At 35.2% G+C, this 20417-nt stretch overlaps 1 protein-coding gene across 2 annotated transcripts in view; it reads left to right on the top strand.

Annotated features, from left to right (window-relative positions):
• CADM2 (cell adhesion molecule 2) overlaps positions 1-20417 on the top strand; it is a 1189836-nt gene that overhangs the window by 809618 nt on the left and 359801 nt on the right. Inside the window, exon 1 of one of the 2 annotated variants that reach the window (XM_081552256.1) lies at positions 9101-9167. The exons of the other annotated variant lie outside the window; for it this stretch is intronic. Within the exon in view, the coding sequence (XP_081408382.1) occupies positions 9101-9167 (67 nt within the window). Of the gene's footprint in view, positions 1-9100; positions 9168-20417 lie in introns of those variants that run through there. 2 annotated transcript variants of the gene reach the window in all.

The raw sequence follows: 20417 nt of genomic DNA, 5'->3' as shown, positions 1-20417 counted from the left end.
GGTTGCCATGGCTTTGTCCAGGGGATTTTTCCAAACCAAGGAATCCAACCTGAATCTCTTTCATTGCCTGCATTGCCAGGTAGGTTCTTTACCACTAGCACCACCTGGGAAGCCCTCTCCATAAAACACACTGGAACAAAATATCGACATACCAGTACTTATTTACCAACATACCAGTACCACCTATTTACTGTTCAATCAATAATGAAGTTATCTTGACACTCATTATGACTGTAAGTAAAATAGCATCTATGTGTCTGAAGAACTTAATTGTATAATATTACAGTAAACACTACAAGAGATCCTATCTGAAGAATTTGAAACTGATGCATTTCCTGCCTTTGGTTATAAAAGTGATGTACAGTAAATAGACTTCTAAGTGCTTCTTAAATCAGTATGCCTTAAAATGTAATAAGAATGTATGTTCAGGATATGTATTCTGGGTCTGAGAGATTGTAGTGTGGATGACTTAATTTTAGGGAATCATGCTTCTTTCTGAAGTATGAGTCAGGATGAGATCATGCAAGCAACAATGTCTGATGCACAACATTCTGGGGGTCACCTTTCACCTTGCTTGAGCTCCTCGTTGGGATGATTCACCAGAGGTTAAAACCAAGTATTTCTTGATCAGATGTTTATGTATGGAGAAGCATGACTTGGCCAGCCCACTGAAATGATTGCCTTTAGATCCCTTGGAAACTGAACAAGTTACCTGCTCTTACATTGAGGCTGATTAGATAGATTCTCTTAAATTATTGCTAATCATGTTCTCTATTTTCACAGCTTTTCCAGAATTAACCCATTATCTAGTAATTAGGAGTTAGGGTACATTGAATTCATGTTTACTTCATAACTATTTTCTTGAATGCTATAGGCCAAATCAGTACATGGTGCTGAGTTTCACATCAGTCTGTATTTATACACCTTCTCAAAAATACCTCATGAAAACATCTGATTATTTCTGTCAATTTTTTTTTTCTGTTTCCACCCCTTGACCCATTTCCTGTCACTACTCCCCTGAAGTCCAAGTTGTAAACTCTTGAGGTCCATGTAAATTCCAAGTGTATAAATTATCTCCCTTAATCAGTGAATCCCAGTCACTTATTATAATGATTGCAAATCTGCTATCAGTCAATAAATGTGTTTTCTTGGATGCTACTTGGTTCTCTGATCAAAAACTATTCTCAACGCTAGCACGGAGTCCAGTTATTTTTCTAAATAAAAAGTAATAGATATCAATAATATAATATGAACTGAGTAAACTGTTATATATGCATAGGATTATACAAAGTGATCACATAATATTGTATTATGTGTACACACACACACACACACACACACACACACATATACACATAGGACTTCCCTGGTGGCTCAGCTACTAAGAACCCTCCCGCCAATACAGTAGACACAAGAGGCACAGGTCTCATCCTTGGGCCAGGAAGATCCCCTGGAGAAGGAAATGGCAACCTGCTCTAGTATTCTTGCCTGTAAAATTCCATAGACAGAGAAGCATGACAGGCTACAGTCCCTGGGGCTACAAAGAGTTGGACACAAATGAGCGCACACACATGCAAACAGACACACACACACACACACATACATAAATACAAACACACATGGAGAGAATGTTTGTGTCCCATTATTTTTCTTATGTCACCATCTGTCTTGGAATGTGAACTTTTATTGGTAAATGCCATACCATTATTGGTTCTACATGAGAATTGGAGAACTTTGATGGCTCCAAAAGTACTCAACATTCATATACAGTTGCTTTACGATTTTACCATTACTATTTATGGATAAAAAAGTATCATTTACTTCAGTTTATTTCAGTTCAGTCACTCAGTCATGTCTGACTCTTTGTGACGCCATGGACTCCAGCACGCCAGGCCTCCCTGTCCATCACCAGTTCTCAGAGTTGACTCAAATTCGTGTCCATTGAATCAGTGATGACATCCAACCATCTCACCCTCTGTCGTCCCCTTCTCCTCCCGCCTTCAATCTTTCCCAGCTTCAAGATCTTTTCCAATGAGTCAGTTCTTCACATCAGGTGGCCAAGTATTGGAGTTTGAGCTTCAGCATCAGTCCTTCCAATGAATATTCCAACTGATTTCCTTTAGGATGGGCAGGTTGGATCTCCTTGCAGTCCAAGAGGCTCTCAAGAGTCTTCTCTAACACTACAGTTCAAAATCATCAATTTTTCAGCACTCAGCTTTCTTTATAGTCCAACTCTCACATCCATACATGACTACTAGAAAAACCATAGCTTTGACTGGATGGGCCTTTGTTGGCAAAGTAATGTTTCTGCTTTTTAATATGCTGTCTAGGTTGGTCATAACTTTCCTTCCAAGGAGCAAGCGCCTTTTAATTTCATGGCTGCAGTCACCATCTGCAGTGATTTTGGAGCCCCCCAAATATGTTTAAACCAGTAAAATAGAATATATTTTTAAATAAATTATTGAGCAGAAAATCTCTAATTAATATAGTAATTTAATGGAAAGAAACTGAAAATATAATTACAACATCTAGAAAATAGGAAATAGGACCCATCTCACTGATGTTATAATTTAGTTTTCTAAGTATCTGTTTATAAAACATTCTTAAATCTAATAGTTTTCATGTACTTAGTAACAATATAAGGTATGTATCCTAAATTTACCTATTAAAATTAGCCTCTGAGGATTTGAGGAATAATAGAAGACTAATCCTCAGTGCTATATTTTATTTCAGTTATAGATTTAGGATATTTATAAGATAGCTTCCTGGTTTAGTAACAGACATAAAATATAACTTCAAAGGATGCCCATGTACTTTATTTATTGAGAACCTTTTATTCTGGTACTGCTTCAAAGCTTTCATAATAATATATGACTGATACATCTAAGGGTTTGAAGTTATTTTTTAGTATCTTCTAGAGGCATGAGTTTGAGTCCAATTTTTTTTTTTACAAAGTCGTGAAATCCTCTTCCTATATTTATCAAGGTAAAAGTCATAAGCCTCTGGGCAGTATGGAATATAGCAAAAAAAAAAAAAAGAAATTTATAAATTGGTAGTGAGTCATGAAGATTAAAGAGATTCTTGACAGCAAAAGAAATAAATATAGGATAAAGTAGTATAAATATTTAACTTGTAAACTATCAGTGCTAGAATCATAAAAACAGTGGATAAAAGCTCTTAATACAAAATAAGAGTTATTTTGATACATATAATTAATTCAGCATTATAGGCTGAGGAAACATGGAAAAGAAATAATTCTATAGATCACTTAATTCTCAAAGTACACATGAATAATGTAGTTAGAAGCTTAAAATAAGCTTCTGTTTCATTTCTGTAGAAGCAAAATGGTTTATTTCACAGAGGAAATTACTGTGTCCCACATTTTGGAGACTAAGTTTCATAAACCAAAACTATTTTGATGGTGCATGTTTGCCTTGCACATAGATGAAATGATCTCATTCAATACAAATACCAATATATAACCAGTACTGTGCTGTTTTATATACACTATTGCATGTAATCATATTATAGCAACACTGATGTCAATAAATAAAGCTAGATTTTAAAATTATTTTATTATCAGAGGTTTCAATCATCTACAAAAATAGAAAACATCATAAACATTATGCATTTCAAGACTATTTTGAAAGGAATCTCAACAACTGATCTATTTTCATATTTAGTTTTGTGAAAAGGTAATCACTTAAAGTTATAATAAGTCATTAAAATTTTCACTTAATGAAATTTCACTTGATGAAAGCAAAAGAGGAGAGTGAAAAAGTTGGCGTGAAACTCAGCATTCAGAAAAAAGAAAATCTATGACCAACCTAGACAGTGTTATTAAAAAGCAGAGACATGACTCTACCAACAAAAGTCCATCTAGTCAAAGTTATGTTTTTTCTAGTAGTCATGTATGGATGTGAGAGTTGGACTATAAAGAAAGCTGAGCGCAGAAGAACTGATGCTTTTGAATTGTGGTGTTGGAGTTGACTGTTGAAAGTCCCTTGGATTGCAAGGAAGTCCAACCAGTCCATCCTAAAGGAGTTCAGTCCTGGGTGTTCATTGGAAGGACTTATGTTGAAGCTGAAACTCCAATACTTTGGCCACCTGATGCAAAGAACAAACTCATTGAAAAAGACCCTGATGCTGGGAAAGATTGAAGGCAGGAAGAGAAAGGGACGACAGAGTGTGAGATGGTTGGATGGCATCACCGATGAGATGGACATGAGTTTAAGTGAGCTCCGGGAGTTGGTGATGGACAGGGAGGCCTGGAGTGCTGCAGTCCATGGGGTCCCAAAGAGTTGGACATGACTGAGCGACTGAACTGAACTGATTGCACTTAAGTATTAACAACAATTCTTAAATACTGTGAACTATCAAGTGTTCAAATAGGGATCCAAAGTAATCTGTACATGTCATTTGTTTGATTTGTCTCGAAGTTGCCCCTTAAATTGGTATTTTTTAATCCCTAATATCTATTTGCTAAAGGAACAAATACTAAAATATCTTGCACGTGCTTTCCACATTCAAGGTTAGACTAACTGCATTGACTTCATTCATTTTTTGTTCCTTGTGTGCACTGGACATTGGAAGTTCTATGTAGAGGAACAATTGTATCCAGATTTGGTTATATTGCAAAAATACTTCTTAAATGGTACTGTGTACTTCCAGGAGTCTGATAGTCTCCATTTTAATGATGTTACCTTTATGTATTATTATGTATCTGCCTAAAGCTTACATATAAAATCTTTTTTAAGGATTGTAGAATGGTGGTTTTCGAGTTCTATTATTTCCTCTTTATTTACTGACTGGGATAGTATTATGAGGAGAAGTTTCCACTCATCAAATATTTGATTACTCTTGAATATATATCTTTCAGCAAACATTTCTTTCTCAAGCATCATTTTTACACATTTTCCACTAGTAAATTTGTGTAGTTATTGAAAATGAAAAACTTGTGACAGCGATTAGATAAAGTCACACTTTTTCAAGTTTTCAGATTCTAATGAGTCTTAGAATAAAATTCTTATGTTTAGATGATGTTAGTTGATAGCTAAGAAAAATATTATTTTAAATAAATCTCAAGTGATTAGTATAAAAATGTGTTTAACTTTGTTCTGGATAGTTAGTGAAGACGGGAGAAATGTGGGTGGTTATCTAGCTCTGAAATGCAATTATTTTAATTTATATATCTTGGAAAGTCTATAATAAAGTGGTAAGTGTCTGATAAATCAAATATAGTACTTTTAAAATCAGTGTGATTTCCTCCTTTGTAGAAAGGAATAAAACTCACCTGGTATTGGTTAGCATTACATTGCTATACTATATCTAATGATTACATTTTGATATAGTGGATTTGGGGGCTTCCCCAGTGGCTCAGCTAATAAGGAATCTGCCTGCCAATGCAAAAGATGCAAGAGACGTGGGTTCAGTCCCTGGGTCAAACAGATCTCCTGGAGAAAGAAATGGCAACCTGCTCCAGTATTCTTGCAGGGGAAATCCCAGGGACAGAGGAGCCTGGTGGGCTGCAGTCCATGGGGTGGCAAAGAGGCGGACACAACTGAGCACATGCACATGCACACAGTGGATTTGAAAATATACATGCTCAGCATCCTGTTTTGGTTGTAATTTTACTACCAAGTAGATTTGTGACCTAGAAAAAGTCACATCTCTGCTTCTCAGTTTTGTAATATTTTGGATCTCTTAATTTTCACTTGAAAGTAATGCAATATATTATCTCTTATTTTTGTAGTTGCTCATATGTCTATACAGAGAAGGCAATGGCAACCCACTCCAGTACTCTTGCCTGGACAATCCCGTGGACAGAGGAATCTGGTGGGCTGCAGTCCAGGGGGTCGCTAAGAGTCGGACATGACTGAGCGTCTTCACTTTCACTTTTCACTTTCATGCATTGGAAAAGGAAATGGCAACTCACTCCAGTATTCTTGCCTGGAGAATCCCAGGGACAGGGGAGCCTGGTGGGCTGCTGTCTATGGGGTCGCACAGAGTCGGACACGAGTGAAGTGACTTAGCAGCAGCAGCATAAGTCTATAAGAGGGGTTTTCTTATTTTAAAAATAATACTGTGCAGTGTCTTTCAATGGCAATGGGATTTTGTTTGTTTTGTTTTGTCTAATTATAGATTAAATCTTGTGCAGGGAAAAACATAATGTATCTTAGTATGAAGTTACAGATGTCAAGAACCTCTGTCCCCTTGGAAAGTCAAAGTACTTGCTACGTTTACTGGTTCTCTATTAAGAAACAACAATTCCCTAACTATAAATTTATTTATGGAAAGAAGAACAAAAGAAAAAAAAACCCTGGGTTAAAATACTAAAGTATTTTTAAAAGCTACATAATATTAAAATAAAAATATCCACAATATTTTAGTGTTCTTTCTGTGAATAAATTTCAGTAATATCTTTGCTATTTACTAAATGTGTTATTGCTAAGTAACCTTTCATGAAATACTTCTAAAGGCAACTACTAATCTAGTATGTTCTATATTATTCAGACATTGCAAACACTAACAAACATATCACCATTCTGTTATGACATTAATCTTAAAATTAGGAGTAGAAATTAAAAAATAGGGAAAATGTGACTAGGTCATACAAATTTTGAGGTAAGTAAAATTCATCTAATCTCCTCTGAGAATGCTCATTGCCCTACTTCTAGTTCCTATGCTTCATTTTGAAAATCACTGTTTTAGATTCACCAATTCTCTGCAGAATTATTAGCAATATCTTTCAAATAGACAGTTGATTAATTCAATGAACTAATTAGTTGGTGACAATTAATTGTATTTTTACTTTTTGATCATCTGTATTGGTGATTTTGAAGATAAACTTCATTAAAAAAATGCCTAATATTCACTAACTATTCAACATCTATATGTAAATAGCTCTGATGCTTCAATCATTATCACATGATTTTTCTTCAAAAATTACATGCACAAATTTTCACATTATTAATATAATTGTTAGCAGTTACAAATTTAATATTATAACTAATCGTCTCTGGAAAACAGTGTGAACAACTATAATGTTATAGTTACAACTTGCTGCTTTTATCATAAAGGTGAAGAAATGTTAATGTTGTATTTAAAATTTTCTCTGGTCAAAGTACCTTTACTTCCTTTCTTTTCATTTTAACTATGAACCACTAAAATTGTATTTTTAAGATAATTTTCAGTCACTTTTGGGTAGTGTGCAATGTGCACTTTACAATTGACTTATAATTGGACTGTGCTGACAATGGAAAATCTTACAAGTATTGAACATGACATTTATGACAGTCTTGCTGTCATCTTGGCTTCTTTTATTGAATATGCAGAGAATTATAATTGGGCTAACAAGCCTGGTAGCCTGGCCTCTTTCCAATTATATTAACCAGCCTAGTCTAGTATTAGTTGCCTGAACACACACAGAAACAGACATTGAGCTTTTGGTTTTCTTTTCTTTTTATTTTGTTATTTAACCAATAATCTAAGACTAAAACCACCTGCTTTCATGTAATGTTTGACAACTTTAAATAATTCATCTTGGTCCCACTGAGAAATGTAAAGATTGCCTTCTCTATTTTTGTGTCACTAATTTTTAATAAAAAGCTGAATTTTTGTGAAAGATTAGTTGTATCTATTAACATATTTGGTACTGTTGCCTCAAAAATTTCTAAAGTCTTTTGGCAACTTTACTTTCAATTTGTGCTAAAAATGTTAAGTGATGAATTTGAATTTGATATGAAATTTATTTTTGCAGGAACATTTCAATATACTGATACATTGAGATATTTTCTTTGAAATTTAGTCAAATAATATTTTTTCATAATCTAACAGTAAGTCCTTCAGCTTTGTGTAATCTTAAAAACAACACAGTTGAAAATCAAATGTTAAGAAAAGTTAAATGAAATAGCTTGTGGTTTAAAAGGTCTGAGAACAACCCAGTGTAGCAGTTATTTGGAGCACTAGATTCTGTACTTTTGTTTGTTTCATTTTGCTGGCTTCCTCTTATTTTGGAGCATTTAATATAGTTGCATATTTTTATACAAACTTCGTCTACAGTTCCATCACCAATATTTAAAGTATTCTTCTTTGTCAGTGGTTAACTGGATAGAAATATTTATATGAAAATAACCTGGGAATCTGTCCGATAGAAGCAAAACACCAGTATGGTATATAAGGGAAATGACACAGGTTGTGTTTTGCAGCATTGTTATTAGCAGTAAAAACAAGCAAAAAACTAAAGGCAACCTGATTTACTATAAACAGGGAAATAGTCCTATACTTCATACATATTGTAGGAAAGTATAAAACTATTAAAATTAGTGAATTAGAACTCTGTGTATTAACCTGGAAAATGTGCAAAAAGCAGACTGCATATATCATATGCATAATATGATCTTGTTTTTGGAAACAAAATACAGAAAGTATATATGTTATATTTTTTGTAAGAATAGCAAAAGTGAAAGTGAAAGTCTCTCAGTCGTATCCGACTCTTTGCGAACCCATGGACTATACAGTCTATGGAATTCTCATGGCCAGAATATTGGAATACATAGCCTTTCCCATCTCCAGGGCATCTTCCTAACCCAGGGATCGAACCTAGGTCTCCCACATTGCAGGCATGATTCTTTACCAACTGAGCTATCAGGAAAGCCAAAAATAGCAAAGTCTTTGGCAACTAAGTAAGCATTGAATAAATGCAAGTGGTCTGTCCTTGCTTTTTATACAAATTTTACGAATAGCATTTTAATTGTTAAATAACATGAAATATATTTAAACTATAATGGTATTTTAATTGAATTATTAACTAAAGTTTAGTTAAAAAGGACAGAGAAAGAAAGATACACATTTCTTAAAAAGAATTCTGTGTCTTGCAGCGTTGCTACTTACAATCTGTGGCTCCTATCTAGTTTACTCTTTCTTTTCCAAAGAATTTAATCATATATTAACAAAATATAATCAGTTGTCATTTTCTTTGTTACAAGTCCTAGTCATCTGAAGTGTGTTCATCATGTAATCATAAATGTATCATTTAAGACTTTAACTAATAGTGATAACAAATCTCTTTTTCTTATTAGAGACTATCTAATATACTAATATGCTTGTTCTCTTCTTGTGCAATCTTTCCTTGGTACCAGCGGCTGCTTCAAAGAATAAAGTTAAAGGTGAGCTACTGAGTGACTGTCCATTCTGCATGATTCACCATGTTTGTTTTCTGCTCAATCTTCTGCATCCTCTTAAATAATAGAGCCAATTCTGTTCGTGACAATACCAGTTCTGTGTGTAGATATTTGTAAATTTCTGCAAATATATTTTAATTATTTAGTTTCTGTTATGTGCCTGTGTTTGCATGATTGTGTACTTATTTTCTTCTTTTACTTCCACTTTATTCCAAGTGGAATAAGGTGCTTTTATGACCAATATTTTGCCTGTTGACCTTAGTTTCCTTGATAAAATTGTGAATTGGAAAAATACAAATAAAATAAAGCTGATGGAAAGTCTCAGAATTGAACATTCCTTTATAGAATTATGTGAAAAGAAAATTTTATCCTTTCAAAATTGAATATTATAAACTCCAATTTTCTATTTATGGCTTTTCTTCTATTTCCTAGTTATATTAAGTTTTCTTTTGCTAGAATCCTGAAAGTACATTTTCATGAGACAGGATGTGCTTGCCTAATACCAGTATGTCACCCTGAAAGAAAAAGAATTTTGGCTTGATGTATCAAAGTCTTTATGACTTTTAAAATAATTGAAATGTGGATATATATATATATATATATATATATATACACACACACACATATAAAACACTATGTCATAGGTTTATAGTTTGTGTCTTTCAATTTTATGTTCTCTAGAACAATCTGTACATTTAAAAAATGCTTTCTCCTTCTTATATACATAATATATAATATTTTTCCTCTTTCATTTATTTTTATTTAGCAACACTGTAATAACTTTATTAGTCATACATTTGTTATTTTAAGCTTTCTCATCCACAGAGTGTGCAAACAAATAATTCAAAAAGTTGTTGCTAGGATTAAGTAAAATATATAAAACAACACGTAAATTTCCTGATGCTACCAGCATTTAAACAATGCAACCTTCTTTTGTCTATTCTTTGCGGAGAATTTCTGACTCTTCATCATTCCATATTGCCCTGCTTAATATCTCACCTGTGTTCTCAGGAGGAATGACCAGAGGTTTTGTCTCTTTCTTAACTTGTCGTATTAAGATTTTTTTTTAATTTATTTATTTTAATTGGAGGCTAATTACTTTACAATATTGTAGTGGTTTTTGCCATACATTGACATGAGTCAGCCATGAGTGTACATGTAAACCCCCCTCTCACCTCCCTTCCCATCCCATCCCATCCCTCTGTGTCATCCCAGTGCACCAGCCCTGAGCACCCTGTCTTCATGCATCAAACCTGGACTGGCGATCTCTTTCACATATGATAATATACATTCTCTCAGATCATCCCACCCTTGCCTTATCCCACAGAATCCAAAAGACTGTTCTGTACATCTGTGTCTCTTTTGCTGTCTCACATACAGGGTTATCGTTACCGTGTTTCCAAATTCCATATATATATGTGTTAGTATATTGTATTGGTGTTTTTCTTTCTGACTTACTTCACTCTGTACAATAGGCTCCAGTTTCATCCACCTCATTAGAACTGATTCAAATGTGTTATTTTTAATGGCTGAGTAATATTCCATTGTGTATATGTACCACTGCTTCCTTATCCATTCGTCTACTGATGGACTTCTAGGTTGCTTCCATGTCCTGGCTATTATAAACAGTGCTGAGATGAACATTGGGGTACATGTGTCTCTTTTAATTCTGGTTTCCACAGTGTGTATGCCCAGGAGTGGGATTTCTGGGTCATATGGCAGTTCTATTTCCAGTTTTTTAAGGGATCTCCACACTGTTCTCCATAGTGGCTGTACTAGTCTGCGCTCCCACCAACAGCGTAAGAGGGTTCCCTTTTCTCCACACCCTCTCCAGCATTTATAGTTTGTAGATTTTTGGATAGCAGCCATTCTGACCGGCATGAGATGGTACCTCATCGTGGTTTTGATTTGCATTTCTGATAATGAGTGATGTTGAGCATCTTTTCATGTGTTTGTTAGCCATCTGTATTTCTTCTTTGGAGAAATGTCTGTTTAGTTCTTTGGTCAATTTTTTGATTGGGTCATTTATTTTTCTGGAATTGAGCTGCAGGAGTTGCTTGTATATTTTCGAGATTAGTTCTTTGTCAGTTGTTTCATTTGCTATTATTTTCTCCCATTCTGAAGGCTGTCTTTTCACCTTGCTTACCTTCATTGTGCAAAAGCTTTTCAGTTTAATTAGGTCTCATTTGTTTATTTTTACTTTTATTCCCATTACTCTGGGAGGTGGGTCATAGAAGATCCTGCTGTGATTTAAATTTTTTGGTAGAATTCAGCTGTGAAGCCACCTGGTCCTAGGCTTTTGTTTGCTGTAAGATTTCTGATTATAGTTTTGATTTCCGTGCTTATGATGGGTCTGTTAATATTTTATATTTCTTCCTGGTTCAGTTTTGGACATTTATACTTTTCTAAAAATTTGTCCATTTCTTCCAAGTTGTCCATTCTATTGGCATATAGTTGCTCATAGTAGTCTCTTATGATTCTTTGTATTTCTGTGTTGTCTGTTGTGATTTCTTCATTTTCATTTCTAATTTTGTTGATTTGATTTTTCTCCCTTTGTTTCTTGATGAATCTGGGTAACGGTTTGTCAATTTTATTTATCTTCTCAAAGAACCAGCTTTTAGCTTTGTTGATTTTTGCTATGATCACTTTTGTTTCTTTTGCATTTATTTCTGCCCTAATTTTTAAGATTTCTTTTCTTCTACTAGCCCTGTGGTCCTTTATTTTAAAGTCTATTTTATCTGATATGAGTATTGCTACTCCTGCTTTCTTTTGGTCTCCATTTGCATGAAGTATCTTTTTCCAGCCCTTCACTTTCAATCTGTATGTGTCCCATGTTTTGAGGTCGGTCTCTTGTAAACAACATGTATAGGAGTCTTGTTTTTGTATCCATTCAGCCAGACTTTGTCTTTTGGTTGGAGCATTCAACCCATTTACATTCAAGGTAATTTTTGATAAGTATGATCCCATTGCCATTTACTTTGTTGTTTTGGATTCAAGTTTATACACTGTTTCTGTGTTTCCTGTCTAGAGAAGATCCTTTAGCATTTGCTGAAGAGCTGGTTTGGTGGTGCTGAGTTCTCGCAGCTTTTGCTTGTCTGTAAAGCTTTTGATTTCTCCTTCATATTTGAATAAGATCCTTGCTGGGTACAGTAAGCTAGGTTTTAGGTTTTTCCCTTTCATCACTTTAAGTATGTCCTGTCATTCCCTTCTGGCCTGAAGAGTTTCTATTGAAAGATCAGCTGTTATCCTTATGGGAATCCCCTTGTGTGTTATTTGTTGTTTTTCCCTTGCTGCTTTTAATATTTGTTCTTTGTGTTTGATCTTTGTTAATTTGATTAATATGTGTCTTGGGGTGTTTTGCCTTAGGTTTATCCTGTTTGAGACTCTCTGGGTTTCTTGGACTTGGGTGACTATTTCCTTCCCCATTTTAGGGAAGTTTCTTGGACTTGGGTGACTATTTCCTTCCCCATTTTAGGGAAGTTTTCAACTATTATCTCCTGAAGTATTTTTTTCATGGCCTTTCTTTTTGTCTTCTTCTTCTTGGACTCCTATGATTCGAATGTTGGGGCATTTAACATTATCCCAGAGGTCCCTGAAGTTGTCCTCATTTCTTTTAATTAATTTTTTTTTCTTTTTTTCCCCTCTGCTTCATTTATTTCTATCATTCTATCTTCTAGCTCACTTATCCTATCTTCTGCCTCCATTATTCTACTGTTGGCTCCCTTCAGAGTGTTTTTGATCTCATTTACTGCATTATTCATTATTGGTTGACTCTTTTTTATTTCTTCTAGGTCCTTGTTAAACATTTCTTGCATCTTCTCAATCCTTGTCCCCAGGCTATTTATTTGTAACGCCATTTTGTTTTCAAGATTTTGGATCATTGTTACTATCATTATTCTGAATTCTTTTTTCAGGTAGACTCCCTATCTCCTCCTCTTTTGTTTGGTTTGGTAGGCATTTATCATGTTCCTTTACCTGCTGAGTATTTCTCTGCCTTTTCATCTTGTTTAGGTTGCTATGTTTGGGGTGGCCTTTCTGTATTATGGAAGTTTGTGGTTCTTTATTATGGAGGTTCCTCCCTATGAGTGGGTTTGGAAGAGTGGCTTGTCAAGGTTTCTTGGTTAGGGAAGCTTGTGTCTGTGTTCTGGTGGGTGGAGCTGGATTTCTTCTCTCAGGAGTGCAATGAAGTGTCCAGTAATGAGTTTTGAGATGTCTGTGTGTTTGGTGTGACTTTGGGCTGCTTGTCCATTGAAGCTCAGGGCTATGTTCCTGTGTTGCTGGAGAATTTGTGTGGTATGTCTTGCTCTGGAACTTGTTGGCTCTTGGGTGGTTCTTGGTTTCAGTGTAGGTATGGAGGTTTTTGATGATTTCTTATCGATTAATGTTCTCTGGTGTCAGGAGTTCTCTGGTGTTCTCAGGTTTTGTACTTAAGCCTCCTGCCTCTGGTTTTCAGTCTTATTCTTACAGTAGCCTCAAGACTTCTCCATCCTTACAGCACCGATGATAAAACATCTAGGTTAATGGTGAAAACATTCTCCACAGTGAGGGACACCCAGAGAGGTTCACAGAGTTACATGGAGAAGAAAAGAAGGAGGAGAGTGATAGAGGTTACCAGCAGGAGAAGAGGGGGAATCAAAAGGAGAGAGACAGATCTGGACAGTAATCAGTTCCTTAAGTGTCCTCCACAGCCTGGAACACACACAGAGATTCAGAGTTGGGTAGAGAAGAGAAGGGGGAGGGAGGAAATAGAAGTTACCTGGGGGAGAAAAAGAGAGTCAAAAGGAGGAGATAGTAATCAAGCCAGTAATCACACTCCTAAGTAAAAATGGGTACTGAAGATTGGATTCTTGAAAATAGGTAAAAAATTGATAACAAAAACCAAAAAGCAAAGATTAAAACTCTAGAGTAGAGGTTAGACTCGCAAAAATACAATATTAAAAAAAAAATCACAAAAAAATATAAAAAATATATTTGAAGTTTGCTTTAAAAATAGGTTCTTTTTTTGGCAAGGTAATAGTAGGTTATAAAAATGAAAATTAAAGGAGCAATAGAAGACTTAAAATTTAAAAAAAAATAATGATAATAGTAAAAATATATCTAGGAATTACTCTGGAGCTGTTGCGGGCAGTGTGGGGTCAGTTCAGTTTCAGATAGTTCCTTATTCTACCTTATACTTTTCAAGATCTATAGGCCCCTTCCAATGTAGTCACTGCTACCTACAGGGTTTTAATCTTTTACACCTGTCACTTCCAAAGTGATTCCCTCTGTTTATTTTGGCTTCTTCTGTTTGCAGGTCTCTTCAGTGTCTAATTTCTGCCCTGACACAGGGGGCAAATGTGGTCACTTATTTAGGCTCACTTGTTTAGTCGTGCTGCGGGGAGGGAGGAACACTGCAAACAAATATCACTGGCATGTGTGGGGAGTGCTTGCAGTTTCTCAGCAACACTGGGTTTGCCCCTGCTCATGGCATGTGTGCTTTCCCAGTCTACACTGCTCAGGCTCCAGGTTGCTCTGCATGTGAACTGTCTAAAGCAGGCCCTGGGTTGCGTGCACTTCCCAGGTCTAAGGTGCTCAGGTTCAGGTTCTCAGGTACTCCCCAAAGGCACAGACTCAGTTGGGCCTGTGTTTTGTGCCCTTCCTAGGTCCGAGCAGCTCAGACGACCAGGTGCTTGGCAAGTGCACTCTCCCAAGGTGGCGGGTGTGTCTTATCACCTCCCCGTCTCAGTCGCTTGGTGGCAGCAGGTGTGCCTTCTCTGGTGTGCCGTGTGTCTCTTCTGGGGAGCTGATCTCTGGCTGTGACCTTCCCGGTGGTTGTCAACCATCCAGAACCCCAGGAAGTCTTGGTTAGCAACCAGAAGCCTGCTCTCAGTTTGATAGGGAATGCCATCTCTGGGGCCGAGTTTGCCCCTTTCCGGCTCTGGCTGCCACCTGCCTGCTTCCCTGACTCTGGCGGGGGATAGGCCAGTCCAAAACCAGCTTGCTCTCCTCTGGTATTCTTTCAGTCCTTTGTTCTGTGAGTGGGCCCGGCAGTGCCTTAGTTAGGGCTTTTTGCGGGATAGTTCTCTCTCTTTTTTTCCCTCTCTCCCTCTGGCTATCCCACAGTTTGGGTTGCTATCTCATGTTAGCTTCCTCAGATTGTCCTCAGGGCATTCAGACCCAGTCCTTACCCTAAGCAATGCAGCCCACTCCTCCCTGGTCAGCCCCCACTTTCTGGTGGCTGATGTGAGCGTCTGGGCTACTTCTCTGCTGGGAGTTGCCGTTAGGCAGGTAATCTGTGGGTGTTATTTATTTATTTATTTTTCCCTCCTGGTTATGTTGCTCTCTGAGATTCTAAAACTCCCCACAGACCCACCGGTGAGAGGATTTCCTGGAAACTTCTCTTTAAAGACTCCTTTCCGGGAATGGGTCTCTGTCCCTAACTCTTTTGTCTCTCTTTTTATCTTTTATATTTTGTCCTACCTTTTTTCAAAGACAATGGGCTGCCTTTCTGGGTGCCTGATGTTCTCTGCCAGCGTTTGGAAATTGTTTTGTGGAATTTGCTCAGCCTTCAAATGTTCTTTCAATGGATTTGTGGGGGAGAAAGTGGTCTCCCCATCTTATTCCTCTGCCATCTTAGGACCACCCCTCCTGTATTCAGATCTACCACAAGGCCGCCCATCTCTATTATCCCTTCCTCTCTCTCAGGTTCTAATTTTACAGCTAGTTTTAGTACTGTGCATAGATTTATCTTCAGAGTGTTAACTGATCCCTATTTATAAGGCTAGGGCTTCCCTGATAGCTCAGTTAATGTGCAAATATTATTTTCTTAGGAATGTATTTATCTTATAGAACACTAAAAATATTACAGATGAGATGGCAATTTTTTTAACCCATTATTTAATCCTCCACATTTATCCTAGTCTCTTTTTCAATAAATGTACTGAAATTAGCCAATTCTTGCTGTAGTAATTTTCTATGGACAAAAGAAATGCATTCACAAAACAGTTAAGACATTACTTGATAATGAATATATATTTATGAAATATATTGCATAATAAGAGATTAAGATCTACATTTTAGAAATGAAGAGTTAAGAATGATGTAAAACATAATACATTAATTGTGGAATATAGAATTTGAGTATAAAGGGAGTTAGCAATATGTACATATTGAGTTTGGAGTCTTTGTTCTCAGAGAATGCTTTACGTGAGAAGTGGAGCTTAAACTGATTCTTGAAGGAAGGGTAGAATATATATACAAAAAATAGCACACAGAAAAGGAAAACAGGAATTTGAAAGGTATAGAGGGAAGAATGAGTATCATGTATTTCGTATAGTGAGGACACATTTTAAAAGAATAAGACCTGTTCTTATGTGAGTGGAGGAAATTAAATTTGATGATGGAGTGATCATGAATTATAACTTCTCATAATAATATCTGTGTTCACTTTATAATTCTTAAAAATGATGGACATTAATTACAATATACAGGAAACCAACTCACCACTGAAAAATTACAGCCATACATTGTAAGTGTCTGCCAAGTCACATTAGAACTCAGACTGACTAGGATTTTGCATTATAAACATATTTAAATGTTAGTTGCTCAATTGTGTCCAACTCTTTGTGACCTCATGGGCTGTAGCCCGCCAGGTTTCTCTGTCCACGGAATTTTCCAGCAAGAATACTGGAGTGGGCTGCCATTCCCTTCTCCAGGGTATATTCTAAATACAGGAATAGAAACCTGGTCTCCCGCATCGCAGGCAGATTCTTTACCATCTGAGCCACTAAAGAAGCCCATTGTGCCCTATTTAGGACATCCACATTGTCATTGCCTTATCCCACACTTATCCACTTTATCTGAATTTCTCTCTCTTTCTCTCTCTCTTTTTTTTTTTCAATTTTTTGTACAAAATTGCAAGGGAATCTAAGACATAGTTTATCTTGTGTCTGCATTTTTGCATCTACCATGTGTTACAGAGACAAGAAATAACTCTAAAATGAACTATGCCTTGAGAAGAAAATTGAAGTTTTATTTCTAATAATTGTGACAGATGTGTATTGGGTAGATAACAGAGAGAACTACCCAATACTTTTACTGTCCAATTTCTATGTCAAGGCAAATGATCTTCAAACAGAAAAAAAAAAATGGATAATAGGAAAACAAAACCCAGGATAATACAAGAGTAGGTTACTTAAAAATACTAAATTTCTCTTGGTCTACACAGAATACATTCTAGGGAATCTGGGCAAGTTTTGTAGAGGTTTACAGTTCATTCATTCACTCCTATAGAATCATGCAAATGTGGGGAACTTCTGCAATATTGGACAGAGGCATGTGCTCTACTATTTTTTAAGGACAAGGGATTATATTTGAGAACACATAGACTGGTAAATTTGACATTACCTTCCCAATAAAATTATTAAACCCTTTAACCAACAATTTGTGAGTGCTTAGATTAAAAGAATTCACTAGGAGTGAGTTAACTGTTACTAGTCATGGTATACAAAATTTCCCTAACTCCCCCCCGTTATTTTTAGGGGGAGGGCATTAAATATCATACCAGTGTCTGAGGTCAATAGTATAGTATTCAAATAGTACACTATTAGAATTTCATCAAAACATGTAGCAACTCATTCCTTAGTTTTTCAGAAAATGTCATTCTGAAATTCACCAATTATTCTTTAGTGGTCAGACCAATGGTGGTTCCTCAGTCCCCAAATAAATCATCGTTTTTCTGCCAAATATAATATTTCTTTTTATTTTTCATTTCCTTCGATTTCAGTGTCTCTGTTAGAGACTTAATTTTCTTTTTAACTCCTCTTTGTTTCTTTCTTCTTCTTCTCTTCTTTCTTGTTCTGGAATATAGGTTTCATTCAGGTTTTATCTTTGATCCCTGAGGAGATCGCTTCTTGCAGTGTTGCAGGTCTCCACATCCTTTTTTGGAAAGTGATATTCACTTTCTACAACATTTAAAAAGCAACCATTTTTTGCATGAATATGCACCCACAGTTAATCTCTCTCACTGTTGTTGACTGTTAAAAGAAAGATAAATGATTCAAATTCTTCCTCTAGAAACTTACAATTGAGAAGAAAGAAAGGGGAGAGGGAAAGCCAAAAGGCGCAAGAGAAAGGAAGAGAGATGGGAAATAAATTTTGTTACACTTTGTAACCGTGAATTGTTTGTGTAGACCAAATAAGAAGATGAGTTAATTCTGAGAAATAAAAGAAGAATGATGCAGGAATGTAAAGAGAGGTTAAGAAAGTGCCCTCATGGTGTTTAAGTCCCTTGTTCTAATAGAAGGTTCTATTTTACTCTTGCCCTTTGGGTCTCTGACACAATTAAGATTTTTGGATAGGTTTCTCTTGCTTGTAATCAAAAGACAACTGATTAATATAATTGTTTTCTTTCTCTGAAGTTTTCTGAGTTGATTTCAGTTATCACTTTTCAAGACTTGCTCTTACTACTAAGCTCCTACTGATATTCCCATCACCCTGTTGAACATTTCTAACTGAATATTAAAAGCTGAAACTCATTTTTTTGTAAATCAAAACCCTCATGATTTTATGCTTCTTCCAATGAACAAATACTTATCTAAGTCTTTCGTTTAAAAGACTGGAAATATCTTTGACTCCTTCATTTTAATGGTACCCATAACCAATTGACTATCAAATTGTCCTAATTTTAAGAATAAAATTATTGTCCTAATTTTACTATGGGAATAGAAGCATTTCCATAGATCCTTCTTTTTCAAAACACTCATTCCTCAAAACTTGCCTGGAGTAGTTCTAACATTTCTTGATTGAATTCTTAACACTCTACTGTCTATCCTACCTTCAAATCACAGTGAATGCATACATCACCATTATAATCTATCCTACATTCAGATGTCAATACGGTCATCAAGTCTTTACCACTTAGAGAAAAAGGTAACTTAGAGTGTTTCTAATTTTTTGGTATAAAATAATTTTATTTAACTCTATTACAAATGTGTAGACTAAATGTAACTAAATGACTAACATTGTTCCAGAATTGCACACAATTTCCAAATGGTTTCAATCTAGTAAACATATTTTTAGTGTCCAACCTAATTCCTGGGCTTTAGTTTTGATTCAAAGCAACGACTTTAATGGGGAATAGCATTTTATGTCATCACTAAGATACTAGCCTTTAGCTATTTCAATCAAATAATCATACTTTAGTGCTCAAACAATAATTAACACAATTATTCTGACATTATATAAGTATTTAAAGATAATACAGAATACTCAGCAGTCTAAACTGAGATATATGTGGTCTAGAGAAAAATAAATATTGCAATTTACTGTATTTAAATAATAGCCATACAAAATATTACTAAACAAGTGATTTATTTAGTTATGAATATAAAAAAGTCTGCTGTTCAACCAAAATATGACATTTAGTGTCCCAGCTTTCCCATCACCTTATATTTTTCAAGGGTACATTGAAAGACACATAGGAGTTTAAACTGAGGCATTGCTCTGAACTATTGTTAGATTTTATCTTAAATAGGACACCTATATTTCAGTTTGTTCTATATATTAAGAAGCTCCATTTGGCAATCTAAATTGCATGGATCAAATCCTGGTTTTTCAACTTACCTGATTTCAACACTTGGACAATTTGATTACATTCACTCAACATTCAGTTGTTGTGACGTTTATATGTGATTATGTATAAAAAGATATTAACCTATGGAATGGCATATAATAAACACTCCATAAATTTTATCTCATTATTGTTATTATCATCGTTATTATTTAAATAATGTCTATAGAAAATGAAAAACCATGTAAGGACAAGTCTCAACTAAACTGTTTCTTTGGATATGAACTGTATTTTATTTTTATGGTGTCATTCAGATGTTTATATTTATTCTAACATAAAGTAAACATACAATTTAATGTGAAGCATCCAGTAAGTATATGCATTTTTCTTTCTTCATATTCAATTAAAATCCAAAGTATATAAATGATATCATTAAAGAATTTCAACTCAATATCAAAAGAAAGAAAAATTGCAAAAACTGTGTCCCAGAGAGGTTTATATAATGTTTCAAATGTAGAAATTACTTGCTTTTATTATCAGTGAAGAAATTGAAGAATAAGGATATATATAACTATTTTGGAAAACAACTCGTTTTTCTTGAAGCTATGTTTGATTTTAATTTTAAAAAATGCAAGGATTTATTCAGACTCTTGTGTAACAGCTACAAAATCTTCATCAAAAATAAC

Source organism: Giraffa tippelskirchi, chromosome 2 (assembly GCF_054371585.1).
Source record: "Giraffa tippelskirchi isolate mGirTip1 chromosome 2, T2T-mGirTip1v1.2.pri, whole genome shotgun sequence".
Taxonomy (NCBI): domain Eukaryota; kingdom Metazoa; phylum Chordata; class Mammalia; order Artiodactyla; family Giraffidae; genus Giraffa; species Giraffa tippelskirchi.
This window is presented reverse-complemented; position numbering and strand designations above follow the sequence as displayed.